Source organism: Conger conger, chromosome 18 (genome assembly GCF_963514075.1).
Source record: "Conger conger chromosome 18, fConCon1.1, whole genome shotgun sequence".
Taxonomy (NCBI): domain Eukaryota; kingdom Metazoa; phylum Chordata; class Actinopteri; order Anguilliformes; family Congridae; genus Conger; species Conger conger.
This window is the reverse complement of record NC_083777.1, coordinates 18,342,641-18,362,754: the sequence shown is the minus strand read 5'-3', so window position 1 is coordinate 18,362,754 and position 20,114 is coordinate 18,342,641. Positions and strand designations below refer to the sequence as shown.

Genomic DNA, 20,114 nt, shown 5'->3' with positions numbered 1-20,114 from the left:
ATAAAAACCACAACATTGCGTTGGAGCAGTTTAGCACAAAGCACCCCACTAACAAATGACATGCAGATTTTTAGGCTGGGGTGTTGGGGGGAGGGGCGCTGGGGGTGGGGGGTCCCTATGAAAGGGATTCTTACTGAGATCTGTATCTGTTGATGTGGTGCCAGACCTAAATCTCCTCTCACACACGGAATAGAAGCTTTGAGCAGTCTCACAGTATACTGGAAATATAAGAAACAATCGTGCGTAGACGCATTTGGGGAGCAGAAACTCCAGCAGTTGTATGTTGCAGAGTCCAGCCAGCTCTTTCGGTGAATGAAAGCACCGCGACATGAATCCGCAGATGAATTTGTGGACAAATTCGGTGCCCCTCAGACATGTCACAGACCTGCCATTGGCTGGCTCAGTTCTGTGGGCTGTTGTAGAACACACAGCAGCGACGCCATTCCTGTGCACAAACAAAAACATAATACATGAGAAACCCGAGCAGGAAGTGTGTACTGGCCCATTCCAGTGAATGGCCCCGTCGCCCTGGCAACGGGAAGACTCCATCCGCGGAGTGAACAGATGGTGGGTGTGCAACAGGCAGCATATGCTCCAATCAGCATCAGTCATGGCTACAGCCCGAGGGCGGGGGGAAGGGTGGGGGTGGGGGGGTGAGGCACTGAGAAATAACCTGATGTTTCCTCCTCATTTGGTGCTGCATTGTTACATCACAAAGGGAGATTAGCCAGGAGATGTGAATGGTGGTATAAAAACTGTTTAAGGCCAGATTACTGACAGCCCACTGCATTTCAGCACAGACTCCGCTTAACCAAACTGCAGAGGACAGGAGACATCTGGCCAGAGAGGGTCCATAAAGCCCCACTCCATAAAACACCAGCCTCCTCCAATTGGGTCTTTTGCACAGCCCCTCGACAAATAAAAACTATGAACATAGATTTAACTTCAATTTTGATGAATGCTTATTAGAGGCAATACAATATCTGCAGTCTCTATATATTTCGTAGGCTGAAATCAATATCAATAGAGAATCCTGGAATCGTGTCTTGTAGCTATTCCACAACCATGATTAAAGTAGATTTATGTCCAATTTTGTTGTATGCTTATTAGGTGCAACGCAATCCGTACAACCTCTCTAAAAATATTTAGCGGGCCTATGTCAGTGTCAATACACAAATACACTAGTAGACTGGTCTTGTTCAGGTCAGAGCAGTAACAGCAGAGGTCCGTGTGCTGAAAGGCCCGCAGGAATAGCTTGTTTGTGCTGGGGCTTTGCGTCGCCCGGGCATGATTTTGGCATAAATGCGGCCGAAGGGTTGGCAGCGGATCGGCAGTGGTGCCGCCCGCTCACCACGAGACGGGGCGAACGACGCTGTCGCCGTGGGGACAGGATTAGATTAGAAGACTGGGGGGGGGGGGGGCAGCCTGCCGAATGTTTACTGGGATACTTCACAGGGATTGTTTGAGGGAAGCACAAACACTCTCATCGGGGAGAGGCTGTGTGGAGAAGGGAGAAGGCTTTGGTCGCGAGCAGAGCTCTGACAATCAGAGAAAATCACTACCAGAGCTCTCAACCATCACGCCACTCCACTCCAAAGGCTGGATCTACACAGAAATACAATTTGAGGCAAGAGCGCTGAATCTGATTAATTTAATCTGTATGTATTAATCATGAAAATCTCGAGTTTTGGTGTTAGACCGTGTATTCTGCGAGTAAAAAGATATTATCATCCAGTCAAGTCCACTGTGGCAAATATGGAAAAACAGTGTAAACTTTCTGACAACTCCACAAATTTCCAGTGCTGGCAAGGAAAGCTGTTCTGGAACAGTTTATCTCATAAGTGGCATCATTATTACAAAACCATGTACAGTATCTTCTTACTGCAGGGTTAAAGAGAAGATGGGGAGGGCAAACCAACAGTCTCCATGCCAACAAAGTTGTGCTGCAATACATCAGAAAACATTAACCAGCGTTGAGCCCATGTCTGACACATTGCTGACAGACGAAACAAAACCGTATTGGAGTAGCACACAGTTGTGCTACCCCCTTTACTCAAATACACAAGTCAGTTATATAGCCCATGATATGATTGGTTTTTCAAATTCAGTTTTACCATTTCCAGCAATGGTCTTGCACAAGCATGTTTTGGGTAAAGTACGTCTATCCATTATAATTTGCGAGGGCAAGTCTGGGGCTGGTTCCCGAAACAAACCATTAGGGGTGTATTTTTAGCTCACCACTGACAGGGCCTCTAAATGCGTGCACTGTTATTCAGGGCTTTGAGGATTATTTTAGCTACTCATGCAAGCTCCCAAGCATTTTCTGATGTTGTGCACATCTCCTGTTATTTCAGTAATAAGGATAGAGAAATTCCATTAATGTTGTACCTGCTTAGCGATTTGGTACAGAAACCAATTAAAACAATTTCAATCTGCCTCAAAGTGTTTTGACATCAGCGTGAGGTCAATGTTTGAAAATAGATTGAAAACAAATCTATAATTATCATAACCGCCAGCGATTGAGTGGACCCTTTATCCCTCTCACACAGTGAGGTTTGGGGCGGCCGTTTAGCACGCTGTGTGTTTTATTAAAGCCCACGGCATGCGGCTGTTGCTAATAATAAGAGTAAACATAAAAGGCAGGAACGCTGAAGGCTGTCCGCTGGTACTCACAGCCCTCTGAGCTGAATTTCGCCCTGAGAGCTCTTCCCAGACTGCACACTCTCTGCAGCCGTGCCCGCTCTCTCATTCTCTGGGGCCTTCGGCTCCACTCTGCCTGCAGACCCCGCCCACCCGCTCTGCGCCCGGGCCAGGGTTCTGTGGCGGCCCGCCCCCACTGTGACTCCCGCCCGCCCCCGCCGCACCGTGCCACGCCCCCGTCTGGCGGGCACCGGCGGGCCCGTCCCTGACCGCAGCTCCTCTGAAAGCAGCCATGTTTACTGTGGGCCCCGTGCTGCTTCACCCTCATTAAACGCGTAATGGAGGCTGTGGAGCCCAATGACAGGACGTGCCGTTTCTCACTCTGCACACAGAGGGCTTTGGAGATGCATTCCCCCCACTTTCCCTCTCTGCAGAGACCGGTGAGGATAGCTGCAGCTCTGTGCTTTCGTTTTTCAGAAGAATAACAGTTACTTGAGGTGTGGGCTGGATCCAGTCTTTGTGGAAAGTGCTGCCTCTCTACTGATCATCTTACCCTGTCCCTAAGGCACAGGTGACCAAATGTTTAAATTCATGAATGCACGAAAACAATGCTGCCAAAATTTCACATGTAGTACCTCAACCTCAGAGTTAGAAGCCAGGTTCCCCAACCATTATAGATACCAAAAAATATCTAATAAGATAGAACCATGTTAAAGTTACAACAGTTAAGATTTTTGTGTGAAAACAGGGGTGTCCAATGTTATCCAGAAAGGGCCGGTGTATGTGCAGGTTGTTGTTTTAGCACAGGACTAAGACAGCTGATTCTACTCATCAAGGTCTTGATTAAAGAACAGGATTAGTTCATTAGTATAATCAGGTGTGTTACTGCTGGGCTAAAATAAAAACCTGCACCCACGCCGGCCCTTTTAGGATAAGACTGGACACCTCTGTGTTAAAACATTGTTACAAGAACATTGTAAATCCCTTCCTATCATTGAAAAGGGCTCACTGACACGTTGACTCACCCTCTGCCTGTGTTTATAGTCCTTAAATTTGGGTTTCAAAATATACAGTTGATGGGCTGGCACTCTGTACCAAAACATCGTATAGCTGTACAATAATTCAAGCTCATTGCTTGAAAACTGGTTCTAATTGCCACAGCCAACGGTGTTTCAAGGTCAGCGTGTTCACAAAGAAGGGGTGGGAAAAACAGTGTTGTGGTTTGAGGGTGTTTGTTGCTGCAATTCCTCTCTTGACCGTTAGAAGTCCGAAATTACCTACTGTACCTGTAAATTTGACACTATTCATATCTGGAAAATCTGGATTTGTCTAATGTTGATGCTCTTCGTTCAGCCTCCACAGGCCGCTTGGCACCTCCCCCTCTCCAAACCTCCACCTCACGCTCACGACTACTGTCCGTTCTGGCTCCACGGTGGTGGAACGAACTCCCCATTGAGGTCAGAACTGTAGAATCTCTCCCCACCTTCAAGCGCAAACTGAAGACGCACCTCTTCAAGCAGCACCTCTCCCCATCCCTCCCTACCTCCCTGTGAACCTTAATTGTTGTCTTTGTGATTTACGTAGTGTTTCGGTATTTTTAGTTGGCTAGGTAAGCAGTATTTGGATAGTTAAGTTTGGTCACTTTTGCTTTGTTGTTTGTTTATTTGTTGATTTAAAAAAAAGAAAAAGAAAAAAAAAATAGGCCCTGGTCCTTATCTTTGTTGTACATGTAGCAATTGAAATTGTACTTCCCTCTAGGGTCTTTCAGCGCACTTAGCCCTGGTTATGGGTATGCACTTTGTTGTATGTCACTCTGGATAAGAGCGTCTGCCAAATGCCAATAATGTAATGTAATGTAATGATGCTACAGATTGCTTTGAATGCACTAAGAACATTACGTTGTGCTAAGCTATGTGTAGCTACAGCTAATAGTTTATAGAAATGGACTAGATTATATGAATAAGTGCATAATGTCTAGAAGTGTGTAAGTGCTATCCAGTAAGAGGTCGACATATCACAACACAATGGAACCGGATATTAACCGGAGCAGCTGGTCAGGGGCAGAAGGCTGAACTGCAGGTGTGGACCTGCTACACCGCAACATGTCATGTGCTTCAATTCCCGGTGCTTTTCCCAGATGATTACGATATAAACCCTATCTACCCCGGCACCGTGAAGTCTGTTTGCATAACTTTGTTATTTGTTCCAGTCTGAGTTTTGCATTAGGTAGATAAGGAGAAAGAACTATGCTTTGGCGACTTTAGTGCAGGAATTTTACCCATATCCTATTTCCGCTCCTGGCAGTTTTATGGCACCCAGCTGGAAAATTTGTGGGTTATAATATCTGATAAAAAAATAAGCAGTTTATAGCATTATGAATGGAACCTCCTCTGAATGAGGGACTATTTCCAAGCGTACATCAATCACTGAGTATGAAGTTTAGAAAAAGTTTGAATATTGTGGCCTGATAAAAATAAATAATTTTGTGAATGAAAGTGGTTCAGTGAAACAGCCTTCGGGGTTTAATGGCACGCAGTGAAAACCGCTGCTACATTCAACAGGAAAGGCCCAAACAAAAGGCCGTTATCGGACATTTACGAGGCTTCTGGGAACCTTCCTGGGCTTCTGAACACAGACTCCTGATCATGTAGCAGGAACAAGTGAAACAAACTGCTTTCATCTCTGACCTCCCCATTCCACTGCAGACCAGTAACATGAGGATTAACCCCCCCCAACCCCTTATTTAGTTCACTAATGTAATGTTCCTCATTTGGGAACATTCCCATTATGCTGTTTTCCCCCAATCACAGCTTGTCTAATTGAAACACTAACACTCGGATTGGTGGAACATATGATTTTCCCCACGCACAGCCAATAGGCAGCCATGACTCCTGTGTACTTGGACGTGCTCCAAGCCACAAGAGTTAAAAGATAAGAGATCAACTGGGACTAATTACACCCTGAGCGGGATGCCCAGCCCAGACTGCCCCTTCGCAGTCAATCATGTTTTTATTTTTTCCCCACCGAGCACCGCACGCACTGGAGTCTTCCCACAGTTCATAAACTCGAAGAAAAACCTGGAGAAAAACACAGACCTCTCCGCTGCTTATGGAAGCCTCTGGGCCTCCTGCCTAATTTAAGGCTCCAGATGATTGTGTCTGGCCTCTCCTTCCTCTGACAGCTGCTTATTTAAAAGCAGGATGAGGCGAGAGGCGCAGCGCCTTGCGGTGAATTAGCACTTCCAGCAGGTGCTCCCGTGTCTGGGGGGGTGCAGTCAACACCCCCACACTCACAGCTCATCACCTCCTGGTGTTGAACAGTGGCCAGTAACCCGCTCCCCTTCACCAGTCCCCCAGTCTCCCCGACCTACAGCCAGTATTTGTATCTTGGCAAAATATACAACTTCTGAAAATTTGAGCTTCATATACCTTTTTGTTTTGCCAGGAGAGCCATTTGAATTTCACCGGGTGTCAATACAGGTCCATAATTTCGTGGAAATTTTGATTCGGGGGTAAATTTGTATGTAGAATTCATATTTGCCCCCAGAAAACATACACCTACTTTTGTTTAGGAGATATTTAAAAATGTACTTTATTTCACTGAGGACCAATGTTGAAGGGTCATATCTTAATATCTACTTTTTTTAGTGTCATTTTACCATGTTCTGATTGTGTAGCAATGAACATTATACTAATAACATTAGTTGAGATATGACCATGGCAAATTCAATTTGGCCATTTTTGGCACATTTAGACCTGCCTGGAAATCAATGTCACAAATTTCACCCGACCCTCTACTTGAAGGATGTAACTTTTTTCTTTTTTTTAATCTATAATTTTTATCCTATTTTTTCCCTTTTTCTCCCAATTTGGTAGCCAATTGGACCCCGTCTGATTAAATTAGAGCCAGTATTAGATACACCGCCCACACCCCGTCCCTCGGTGGCCAACGGGAGAGCGACACGCCTTCTTCAAGCCGTCTCGCCTCCCAAGCTGTAACCGTGATTCCGAGGCGCCCGAGGTGCTTGTTTCGTGCAGTGATCTACTAACCCTGCCAAGTCCCTCCCTCTGGAGCAGCGAGCCAATTATTGCTGCTTCACGTGAGCCGGCCAAACTTGGCTTTTGGCAGAACCGAGAATCGAACCCCGGTCCCCGGTGTGCAACTGCAGCAAACTGCAACCGCGAGTCTGCTGCATCTTAGCCTGTTGTGCCACCGCGGCTCTTTAAGGATGTAACTTGAACATATCCAAATAACTTTTCTAGAAATAATTAGCTTTGGTACTTTTGGTGGGTTTTGTTTATACAACACTTGCAACGATTCTAACTTCATACATACCTGTCACACTCCTATTTTCTCTCATGGAAGAGTCTGATTGCAGTCACCAGTGTAGCCACTGCAGACTATCCCATTTTTTAAACAGGGTGAAATCTATTACTGCAAACATCTTTGATCAACTTAAACAAAGGAATCTGTTAATTGATTCCATCCAGGAGGTGTGCAGATCTCTTCAAAGTTTTGATAAGATGTGTCAGTTAATAATACAGTGTGCAAACTCATCCATTGTTTTAACATTATCTTCATTTGAACAAAACAAGCTTTCAAGTGAAACCACTGAGAGATTTCACTCAGATTTGAGAAGCAGTCACATGCAGTGGGCTTTACAGATTTACAGTAACACGAGCAGACCCCCAAAAACAAACATTCCAGAAGGGAGGGGGGGGGGGTATCTCTACATTTCAGTAGGACCTTCTCAGGGACTTTGGATGCTAATCCGAGGGGAAAGAATCTGGTCTCTGCAGTGATCCATCACCTGTTGAATTTCCTCCATTAGAACTGTCTCTCTCCAAGTTTGACTTGTATCACACACTATTAGTACATTACTACAACTACTAATAACTCATAAAATATTAGTAGTATAGGAATACCTCCTTTCCTCAGATCCTCCAGCGAGACTGAACTGACATCACTTCCTGGCTTGTCAGCACTGCTTGGTTTCACTAACATGTTTTGCGGCAGCAAGGCAAAAAGCCCACCAGACTTCTGCAACAACAGCAGCAGCAAACACCTCAGGTGGTGTAAAAACCAGCCCATGGATAATCTGTCCTGTTCTACAGCACATCTGTCCAGTGTTTCTATAAGGGGCTGCATCACCAGGAGCTGCTGAGCTCATCTCCTCAGGCCTGGGTCTCTGAGATGGGAGGGTGGCTGGGGATCAGTAGTGTGGCCTGGGGTTCGGGTGCTGGGGCCACCTGCAAATAAACAGCAGGAAGAGCACCTAAAATCCCCACAGCCACAAAACACGCAGGGTTAAAGCCCTACATTCAACACCTGCTCCACCTAAGGAGGTCTCATAACCTGGAGATTATCACCAACCCCCGACTCGCACCTCTTAATGTGTTGCCACAATATTTCAATGTAGATACAATGTGAGCAGAATGGCTAATGTCTACAGTACCTCCAAACATACCCTGAATTATCATTGGTTTTGAACTGAAAAGAGAGAATTGAAGACAGAAGCCTGGGGCCAGGGATATAAGTGTTTATACAGCACCATCTCCAGCTGAAACTCACCGAGGAGCAAGCCGGTATCGCTGCCCGCCGGGGCGCCTTGATCTGGGTCTGTAACCACATTCTGCAGAACACAAAGCAGCCTAAAATAAGAGACCGTGTAACACTCATATTCCAAATAACTGTGGTTCATAACTAGTTGTATAATCAAAAGCACCAGGGTACAATGATGATAAACAAGTTTTGGCAACCGAGTGAGGAAACCATATTTGCTAAGTGCATTTACGAGTCCTGTGGTAATACTTATGAAACTACACACAGACACGCAATGCTGTGACTTTTTTCATATCCACCAAATAGGAAGGATCGTATCTCATATCTGATTAATATTACCATATTTATTTGCATTTCAAGGCAGATCAGAAATGTTCACTTTCAATAATATGACAGAAATATTTGCAATTGTTTGAGTTGATGATTTCTGGGTTATCATGGTGAGCCCGGCCCAGCCCAGCCCAGCCTCAGTACCGTGTGTGTCAGCCCTGGGGCCTCTGCTCTGGGGTCTGTAGTTTTGGGGTGGAGGCCAGGGCTGCTCTGGATAACTGAAGTGCTGGGGTCTGTAGTTTTTGAAGTGCTGGGGCCTTTTCTCCGTCGGACTGTCTTGACTACCCATCGGTTGCCCTGAAGCTGTGGGAAATATTTAAATCACAATTTTAATTATACAGTCCAGATTCTCAGTATAAATATTCACATGAAGCAGAATAATAATCAATCGGCAAAAACATGAACCATGCAATTCTCCCCAGTCTAACTAGTGTGTCCTCATGGCACTGGGTTAATGATTACTAGTGGAGTCAGATTAAAAACAGTCCTTTTTATATGGCCATTCTCTCTTATACATATAAACCCATTCATAAACTCTTTACGGTGCACAAGTGAAAGAGTAACAAAGAATTTTGTGCGGAGAATTGGTGAATGCAAAGCTTCGGTGGAATTTGGTGATTGTATGCCTGAATTACTACAGCAGGACACTTTAAGTGGTCTGTTAATGACCTATTGAATCTAAAAATATGATCACAGGTCCAGCCCACGTTTCATCATTTTAACTGCTCATGACAGAATTACACTCTCTTTTGAATTAATAAAATGTTTAAAATACTAAGAGTCTGAGACCTATTCAAACATACAGCCATCTCAGCCTCTTGCCTAAGATTTACTCTTTCACTCACAAACAGCATCCACAAAGAACAAATCCCAAAGACGGTCATTTCATGAATGGAGGGCATTATTTTCCACATTCTGCACAATCAATACTAACGTCAGGGTTTAACTATCAGAAGAACTTAAGAGACATAGGGAAATCAACAGGCATTTCAACACAAAGCAGAAAAATGTATACAAAATCAAGGAGGATGAAGTCCTCGGTCTTCAGACAGAACTAAAAGCAATAACCCCTGAAACGCAGGCCATGTGCTTCTCCACGGCACGAGAGCAGACAGATGGGTATAATTTGGAGGGAGCTTTTATTCCGACTGCACAACCACAAACGCAGCAGTTGAGAGAAGAGAAAAAAGGCAGTGTGCACCAGCCCCTGCATTATCATTTTTTTTGTCTTGTTATGTTACTTAAAATAGATTGTGTCCTATATAAAGAAACCAAACATTATTCTGGTAATGACCAAGCACCCTGGACATCCAGAATGAACTGGCTCTCATCCATGTAGGAGAGTCCAGTCCAAGGGGCCAGGCTCTTTGGTCCTGCTTTTCCACAAGGGGGAACCCAGAGTCTCACAAGACTAGGGAATATTACTGACAGTATACAGTATATGCATAATAATAATTGTAGATTCCTCTTGAACAGTAAAAATGTCTGAGGAAAACAATCAGCCAAAATACCAGGACAGGGGCCAGTGTGGTTGTAGTGCGCACTGTTTTCGCAGTAAACTGGTTGTGAAACTGATGTTTGGAAAGAATAAAACCTGTGGGTGCTCTCCGTGGGGTGCTGTGTATATCTTTTCCTCTCCTCCTGCAGACGCTGAGCACCAGCTCTCTCAGCTGCCGGAACTGAGAGAGCCAGGAGTCCTGCAGGGAAGCACAGCACAGAGACTCTTACAGCTAAACACAAAGATACACCCGTACAGCCAAGCACACATACACACATACAGCTAACCACACAGGTATACTTACACACATACACAGAAATTAACACAGACACAGGTTGCCAGGTTATCATAGAAATGGCTGAGCATGTTTGTTTTATATTATTTTCAAGGTGGAAATCCTGCATAGTATGGCTTTAAATACACTGGTACACTCAGACAGGTACCCTTACATTGCCCTCCAGTAGCTCTCCATCAGTACTCCAATGGTGGGCCTGCTGATACTTTGAGTGGAACAGCAGCCCGTCGAAGGTGTTCCAGGGCATCAGGTCGTCGGAGTGGAAGGGGGAGCCGCAGGCATTGTTGGCCGCGATGAGGACCCCCAGACCCCGCACGAAGAGCGAGCCCAGCTGAACAGCCCTCGAGTCCACAGCCGATAGCTGCAGGAGCAGGGAGAGGCAGACCAATCAGAACTGCCTCAAGTTCCCTATGGACCAATCAGAACCAGCCTCAGTTGCCTATGGACCAATAAGAACCACCGAGTCCCCTATGGCTCAATCAGAACCACACCCAACCACCTATGGGGGCAGCTGGGTATACCTGTGCTAGCACACACACACACACACACACACAGACAGAGACACACACACGCACACCTGCACGTTCATGTGCACACACACATATCAGGACTGCAAAGACAAGGTCAAAATACAGACCATTGTGTGTATAGTTTTATGTCATTACAGCTTTGAGGAACAGAGCAGGGCGAGCTTTGACAGCTGTGCAGCGTCTCAAACGGTCATTAAACAAGTGTAAAAACTCAGTGGCTTAACGGTTGCTGCTCTCGGAGTGCAGATGTTCCTATCACCTGGCAAATTCTCCCCGTTGTGGAAGCCGTGAGGGTACCGTTGCTAATGAAACTCTTCTAGTTTCCCTCTTCTAGTGCTCCTTCTCTACACTGGTCTGATAGATCTTCCTCTGGCCCCTCAACCTGCCAGGCCGCTGCTCCCTGGACAGGAACACTGATCCCTGCTTCTCTGCGTGTGTCTCACTGTAACAGGGTGTCTCCTCTTCCCAAAAGCCCCACTGGAGGAACAACCAGCACCCCAAAAACTACATTCCCCCCAACAGTCCTTCAGACACACACACTGCATTTCTGCGCCAACAAGGATCACAGCATATGAATTACACCGAACACTGGAACATTAATTTACAACGTTCACCAGTCTCTCTGATGCGAATGTATATCACATTATTTTCCATAAAGCATTTATCTCAAATGACTATTTCTGTGAAGTTTTAACATGGCTAGATTTAATCTTACATTTATCAGAATTTTGACTTTCAGCATTTGCAGCTAAACCTATAAACTTTTTGGCAGCATATTTTAACTGCATTATCATGAATAGGGGGTGCGTTTTTGGGCTGGTCACATTTTCACATTTAGAGCGAGTGTATTTCTGTTTTTTAGCGTTTTGTGGTTCCCTCGTGCAGGGGTATGCAGGGGCCCAGTGTGGAGGCATTCTGTCTCTGAGAGAGAGCCCCAGGCCAGATGGGGGTTAGGGAGGTACCAGGCAGGCCCCGAGGGATCTCCGCCATCTGTCCCTCCCGGCTGCCTCCCTCCTGAGCTGCCCGCCACAGAGGGGCTCTGGGCAGATGTGGCCGTGTCCGTTCTGACGGGCGTAAAAGCACTCAGCGCGACAGGTGCTCCCGGCTCTCAGGAGCCGAGAGGCAGCCGGCCTCCGTCTGTCCACCCCCCCCCCCCCCCCCCCCCGCACCCTGCTCCCAGGCCCTGCCCCCGCCTCCCACACCCTGCCTCCCTGCTCCCCACCTGCTGCCACTGTGCACTCAGCAAACACACACTTAGCAAACAGACCTGTGCACACACTCCTGCCTACGCACACTATAATCACACACACACGCACGCACGCACACACAAACAAAAAAAAACATGTTAGGTTGAACACACACCATAACACCTTTTTTTACACGAAGTCCTCACACCCAGAGAAAGCAAGTTTACCCCTCTCCCCCCTCCCCATCCCTGTCCTGAGTCTGGCTGTTGTCTGTGGTGGAGGCAGGATGAGAAGTGACCTGCTGAAACTGCTTACAGTTGGACACATTACTTATATTTACATTGTGGATAATGGTGTGAGAGTTTGACTCATGACAATATTTCAGAGCTTTGAAGCTGACCTACCCAAACATCTGACAAATGTTTTTTCCCCCCACAATTTAAGATTTGTACAAGATGTTTTACAAGCAGTTAGCCAATTATGCACAACCCGGTGACAGAAAGTTTGGCAGGTCTGGGCGGGATGCCTGATGGCCCTGGTGTTGTCCCAGACGGGGAGAGAGGAGGCGCAGCGCTCCGTCGGGCAGCTGGGAGACGATGGCGGCGCGGTAAATCAGGAGGAGGCTCCGTGTCTGCCTCCCAGCGTCGGCCATTATCTCCGCCGTGAGGACGCTCTCGCTCCGCGCGCGGGAAACCGCCGGCCGCCCTCAGCACGCAGAGCGGGGAGGGTTTAAATTAGGGAGAGAGCCGAAATAGCCCTGCGGTCGCAGCCAGCCCCCTCCCCTCAGCGCCGTCCCCAGGTTTACACCACAATTACAGCGCTGTGCCTGGCCATGCCGCAATCTGCTCAGAATTACCCCACAGAGGAGCTGTTCACCGGCAAACAATACACTCGCTTTCTCTGGGACAGAGAGGACTGTTTCTGCGGCATGTCTCCTTGCTGTTGGCCTGTATCTGCAACGGTGTAACACTTCACCATATTCAAAATCTGTCTTTTCTTTGTGACTGCTTCATGTTTTTGGCCCCTGCTCAGTGTAAGGTTTAAAACTCATCATTTAAATAATGTGAAGATAAATGAACTTTTAAAAATAAATAAGCATTTTAAACAAGTTGTTTTTTTTTCAATCTGATGATAGACATAACCTTTTCTTGTACTTATCTTTTAGCAAAGGTACAGCATAAAAAAAAAAGATTGACAATGACATACACGCAACAAATTCATAGAACTAACAAATCAGCTTGTTGAACTAAATGCACGGCAGCTACAATGTATGCAGTGTGTGTCAAAACATCAGAATGGTAAATGGTTGGCATTTATATAGCGCCTTTATCCAAAGCACTGTACAATTGATGCTTCTCATTCACCCATTCATACACACACTCACACAGCAATGGCGATTGGCTGCCATGCAAGGCACCGACCAGCTCGTCAGGAGCAAATGGGGGCTAGGTGTCTTGCTCAGGGACACTTCGACACAGCCCGGGTGGGGGATCGAACTGGCAACCCTCCGACTGCCAGACGACTGCTCTTACTGCCTGAGCCATGTCGCCCCCAGAAAGTGCAGGACACAGGCACATGATAAACCATGACACTGTATGGTTCCCTGTGAAATGTATGTTTTGCATCACTTAGCTCAAATCCTTGAATGGGATTACTTTAAATTATAAATTTTTTGGCCAATAGTCACAGCCATTTAAGCCATTGTGCTACTTTCACTAGGCAGACTTTCATGTTTAAGAATTTAGCACCAATACGCTACAAAGGTGCAAACCTCACTCTCCACAGGCATTCAAAACCCAAAAGTGTCTATTACTGTTTCCAGTAAACAGATGCCATTCACAGGTTTACAGGAATATATTTTTAAAGAAAAAGGAAACCTAATCCCTGGTACCTCCCTAACCCCCACCAACTACAGAAATATCCTAAAAATATTGTTTTTCATGAAGTGGTCTTTGGTTATGTAGGTGAATAATGATGCAGACATTGAGAAGGCAAATTTACCCTGGTACAAAGGAGTTCTTTGTAGGACTTGCCCCTCAAACAGACAGCCTGGCTGAGATAGGCCTCCACGTCTTCCAAGGAAAGCTGACTGTCCTGAAAAAGATGCATTAATGATAGGTAGGAGGTGTCTGGAAGACAAATGCTTCTATTTACTGAAAAGCCATTTCATCTGACACAAACACACAGGAATAACACCTTGAGTCTGGTAATCTGGATGATGCCATAATTAAAACATAACCAGAGGCTGCACTGCTCTCTGACTACACTTGTATAAAATATGCTTTCTTGAAATCACACTTAACTTTACAATTGCAAAAGGCCAGTCCTTATGCATTATGCAATCTTTACCATAAAAAAGGAGACCAATAGTGACACTTGGGACATTTTATAATTAACCACTAGAAATTATGCATAATCCTACATTAAAATGATGACATACAGCATAAAAGCACTATTATTTTACAGCATATGATCCATGTGAACTGAAAATGTCTCTTAACATTGTCTATGGTTGCCATATTACGTTATGGGTCAAACTGGAGTTTCAATGGCAATTGGAAATAAAAACCTTGAGATTCTTTGATATGTCACAGCAAACCTTCTACAAACCTTTTTCTAGCAGTCTAGTACATTTAAGATGATGGCTTACCCAATAACAAGTAGGATTACAGAAAACCTTCTACAAACCTTTTTCTAGCAGTCTAGTACATTTAAGATGATGGCTTACCCACTAACATGCAGGATTTGATACTGCTTTGGTGCTCAGCAGTGTGTACCATATTCCTGAGACGATGCCAAAAGAGTCAGATTCGCAAAACATGTTTTATTTGTTAATAAGAACAAACTGGAGACGTCATGTATACATGTACAGACAGCAAATCCGTCCAGCCACCCAGCTTGTCACCAAGCCAAACTTTCTGTCTGATGATATTTGGAGCTTTTCTCAGTTCTCAGTACTAATGCAGGATTGGTATGATTTTGGTAAAACACAGTGAAGGGTGTGCTTTCTCTTGGGGACAGGTGTGGCTGTACGGGACGCGTAGCTCCCACCTGCAGGGAAATGTAAATGACGAGCAGGGTCACGGCCATGAGCGGCGTATCCAGCGTCTGCAGGTCCTGTGTGAAGTCATGCAGGCTGAAGACGGCAAAAAACGCGCTGGTACGGAGCGCTAGCACTGCCGCGCCTTCTCCGAACCACAGAGCGCTTAACTCCGGGTTTCCACCTGAGGAGGAACGGGCACCATTACACAGCCCCTCACGTCCAACCTATTCTACGACTACAACAGAAACCAAAATTATTAACACCAAACAACCGTCACAAACCACTTTTCTGCTAGACCATTTTTATTAAACAAAAATGTTTTTTTTTTTTAGAATTCTAATTTTAAATTATATTGAAAATGATACTAGGTTTCTGAACACACACACATGCGCGCACATGTAAAGACGGAGCATTATACCTGGCAGGCCCAGTAGAACAGGTGACACCAGGTCTGGCTCCTGAAGCTGGTTTCCCGGAAAGACAAACCACTCCTTTACTGCAGAAGCTGGACTGGAGCCTGTGTACAGAGACCAACAGATTGCACACAGCTGGTGTATAACATGCCTAGACACAAATCACAGAAAACCATCTACAATACTAAAAATGACAATGTAGGAACAATTGCTTCTTAACTATTATTATCCAAACAGGGAATGGGTATTCCATTAAAATTACAATGAACTACAGTACTGTGGAGAAGTCTTAGGCACCTATATAACATTACGTACAGATAAAGATTATTTTTAAAATAATTCAATGAAAGGTCGTAAATAAACGTACTATACATTTGACATTACATTTGAGTAATTTGGCAGAACAGTTAAAAACTGAATCAAATCAATATTTTTGTGACCACCCTTCGGCGTTAAAACTGCATCACTTCTCTGAGATGGCCAATGCTGTCCTGCAGTTCTATAAGACAATCAGCAGGGAGGTTGTTCCAAGCATGTTGGCGAACTTGCCACAGTTCTTCTGCAGACTTCGGTTGGCTCCTTGCTTCAGATCTCAGACAGCCTTGATCAAGTTTTTATGGAAAAAGTAGTTGCTTACAGTAATATGTAACTTTTTTTTTTAAATAAAAATATCTTGGTAAAATTAAATATTTTGGAAATCTCGAACGTGTTCTTTTATACTAACACACACACAAAACGATAAACATATATATAATAAAGTCTAGGGTGCCTAAGACTTCTGCACAGTACTGTACATGTAACACTAATTCTATAGGGACTAAAGCACTACAGAAGCAGACCTGGATGTATGTTTAAAGCATTATGAAAGATGACCTGCAGGTTTGGGTCTGTTTAAAGCACTATGAGAGATGACCTGCAGGTTTGGGTCGGTTTAAGACACTATGAGAGATGACCTGCAGGTTTGGGTCTGTTTAAAACACTATGAGAGATGACCTGCAGGTTTGGGTCTGTTTAAAACAATATGAGAGATGACTTGCAGGTTTGGGTCTGTTTAAAACACTATGGAAGATGACCTGCAGATTTGGGTCTGTTAAAAACACTATGAGAGATGACCTGCAGATTTGGGTCGGTTTAAAGCACTATGAGAGATGACCTGCAGATTTGGGTTGGTTTAAAGCACTATGAGAGATGACCAGCAGATTTGGGTCTGTTTAAAACACTATGGAAGATGACCTGCAGGTTTGGGCAGCAGAAGGCCGTATAGCCGCTCTCTGGCAGGCCGATACATTAGAGCCTGTGGGAGAAGATCTTTTTCCTCCTCATCCTCCAGTGTGTTACTGCACTCCATCACACCGCTGTACAGGACCTTGTAGGCCATGAAGCACTCAGCTTTAACGTGCTTCTCTTTCGCTGCCTGAGAGGAACAGTAATCATAATGATCATTTTGGTGGGGTTTATACATTTGTATACATGGCAATCACACTAAAAAATGTAAGTACTTCTGTAAAATGGTAAATACACATTTTCAAAAAATAATAAAAACCTATATATATATATTGTTGACACTTAATCAACTTTAAGCCTTCATCTAATAAACTCATAGGGACTGCTCAGGCTTATTCAGGCTTAGCAGAGGGGACAGTACTGTGTGTTTTACCTGCATGATATCAGCACTGGGGAACCTCTCCATCTCACACATGGGGCGAGGGGAAGGGGTGTCAGTGTCCACCCAAGGTGATCTTTGACCCGGAAGTACATACTTCCGCACTCCTTCCTCCAACAGGGCCTGGTCCACGTCCGACAGTGGCAGCCGGGCAATACCATCAGACTCCCCACTGGGGGGCCGGTTACTGCTGATAAACTCCGCTACAGCAAACACCTTGCCATGGTTGGGTGTTTGAGAGGATTTCCCGCTGTACTCAGCCATGCATTTACTGCGCAGCCGATGCAGACGCTGCTCAGGGACGGTGTCGTTCCCCAGAACGCAGGCTAGCAGCGGGAGGTCGCTAAGGTGCAGGTGGAGAGCGCGGCACAGCGTCTCCCGGGACAACTGCACAGTGGACATCCTGTTCAGCTGCAGCCGGCTGACGGACAGGTACGGCGCCGTGTCGAAGATCAGGAAGTCTGAGTCCTGGCTCAGGATGCCCATGCAGCCCTTCTCCAGGGCGTAGCTGGCGATTTCGTAGTCGGCCTCCAGCACAGTGTTCCAGGTCTCCTGCCCCAGTGACTTGAGGGCGAACATGGAGAAGGTGGCCAGGCTTGAGGGGATACAGAGCAGGTTCCTGCCGGGCTGCTGGCCGTGGAGCTTAATATGCTGGAACACACGGGCCACATCCTTGTTCACCCTCAGCCTCCGCCGTACCCACTCCTCCCGCTTGCCATCCTCCACCACCCCGTCAAAGAAAAACACCAAACGGATTCCTGCAGCAGAAAAGGCGCCCACAAAATCCTCCAGGAGGTGGCGATACTCCCTCCACTGGCCTCCGTGCACCCAGGCCCGGCAACTGTACCAGAGCCTGAGGCAGGCCATCCCATCCACAGCCAGCGTGGGGATACGTCCCGGCCACGCCCGTCTGTGCTGCTCTGCCATTTCCCTCAGGTCCACCTGCACACAGGTGCCAGGTGTGGCATTCTCCACAAACCCCTGCAGCCCCTTCACCCCCATCTCAGTCACGTGCGCAAACACACTCACACCAGTCAGCCGGGGTTAAGAGATCCTTCTTCTCACATACAGCAGACAGGCAGAGCAACAGATAGTATTGAAAGCCACACACACCAGATTGTACCCTTCTATGTTCAACTAAAACCGTTTTTATTGTTTGTAATCTTCATAACAGTGCCCATTTATTCACAAATCCCCCCCAAAAAAGGTATGGTATAACTAATGCACATACCACATTGTCACTGTAGGCTTAAAACAACCGTCTATGTTGTTGACTGCACGTGACTGTCGGTTGTCTGATTCAGTGCGAAGCTCTTGTTTGTTTTTTGTGCCCAGTTAAAAACAGCATTCTACCAAAACACTTCAATAGGTTATGTGCACATGTTTGTAGAATGCAACGGACTACGTTTTAGAATGTGGTCTTTAGCATACGCAAACAAAGCAAAGCAAAGCAAAGCAAAACAATAATTTGACTAGCAGTGCAAGCAGGCTGGTGTTGGAGACACTTCATACTTAGCCTACGTGCAATACGCCAACAATACATAACTATATAACTGAGCAAAACAACACCGCGACAGCGTTTTAACTATATTTGCCCCATAAAGAAACCTTTCTGAAAGGAAACAGGAACAGATTTGAACCGCCTGAAAGTAAGCAGTAGCTCTTTCCTCGCAGACTGACGCACTCAAACACAGTATCCGTTTCCGGTAAGCCCGACCTGATTACGTCACCTCGCGGAATACCCATTCAAAAGAAAAATATTGTTTTGGTTGGTTTTGTCAGATAATCTGGCAGCAAATTGTCTTCTCGGTCTTTTGAATAATAATAATAATAAAATTAATAATAATAATAACAATAATAATAATAATAATAATAATAATAATAATAATAGGCATTTGTATTATTATTATTATTATTATTATTATTATTATTATTATTATTATTATTATTATTACTTTTTATTCGCATTTACTGAGGGAATTTTAGATCTGTATTTTTTTTTACATTCTCAGTTTATTGTGTTTTATAGCAACATAAATAATTTCAGTTAACAATATCGGCTTATTTATTGTCCTCATTCACGCACAGTTGTGATGTTAATTGTGAACACCGGAAAGAATGGGATTTCAGACACAAAACCACAAAAGGCAATTACAATAAAGTCGAGGAAAAGGGTAATTGTGCCTCAATGAGGGACAAGCATTTTAAAGGCTACGATTATTCTTTCGTCGAGGTGGTACTGTGGCATATCTAAACACCAGTCCACAGCATCTGCCAACTATTTTCATCAAAGTGAGTACGTATTATCTATTTAGGCTGATAAACAGGCTATAACTGAACCTATGCGAAAACGAGCAAGTATGGCAACTTGTGGAGCAGGTCGAAAATTCTCGTGCACGAGACGTGTGAAATAACAGTGCACCCCACGGGCGAAAAGACGAATGTTACTCTGTGAACACCAAGCTCATCAATTGTGACCCTGTCATGCAGAGTGTGAATAGGAGAGACCATATGCCTGCTATACCTACAGGTTCTTACATCTGTTCGTATCGGGCCAGATGCTCACGGAGACTGAGGGCCGTTCAAGGGGTGTCGCCTCGTTTAAATCCCTCTGTGCAATGCACAGAAATTGTTTGCTATATTAAATTACAAATTTAATTTAAACACTAAATACAAGCAATCACAAAATGAGAGCGACTGTGATGGGGCAGGGAGTGACCCAAATCATATTTACAGTATAATAACAATATCTGATTTTATTAAGTGCTAAAGGTTACCTTGTGTGAAACAGGAACGTTCAGATGGAAATGTGAAGATAATGTAGGTTAAATTCACCAAAATCATTGCCGCATTTGTCCACTTAGTAATTGCAATAAAATAGACAATATTTAATATGTTTCATATAGACATTTACATTATTGGACTTTCAACCACGCGTGCCATACAATGCGAC

At 45.1% G+C, this 20,114-nt stretch overlaps 1 protein-coding gene across 2 annotated transcripts; it reads right to left on the bottom strand.

The window, feature by feature from the left end:
• Positions 1–332: 332 nt before the first annotated feature.
• On the bottom strand, positions 333–18,838 carry fam120b (family with sequence similarity 120 member B). Of its 2 annotated transcripts, XR_009706423.1 has the most exons (11): positions 17,156–18,838; positions 16,732–16,912; positions 15,504–15,602; positions 15,094–15,266; positions 14,044–14,136; positions 10,480–10,686; positions 10,127–10,229; positions 8,677–8,835; positions 8,212–8,272; positions 7,566–7,889; positions 333–445 (listed from the first exon to the last, which is right to left on the bottom strand). XR_009706423.1 is itself a non-coding variant. In XM_061228945.1 (10 exons), the coding sequence occupies exons 1-10, from the start codon at positions 18,161–18,163 to the stop codon at positions 7,853–7,855; spliced, it is 2,121 nt and encodes a 706-aa protein (XP_061084929.1). In that variant the 5' UTR covers positions 18,164–18,838; the 3' UTR covers positions 6,499–7,852. The 2 variants fall into 2 exon arrangements, 1 of the variants encoding a protein (XP_061084929.1); XM_061228945.1 differs by lacking the exon at positions 333–445 and having other exon boundaries at positions 6,499–7,889.
• Positions 18,839–20,114: the final 1,276 nt, after the last annotated feature.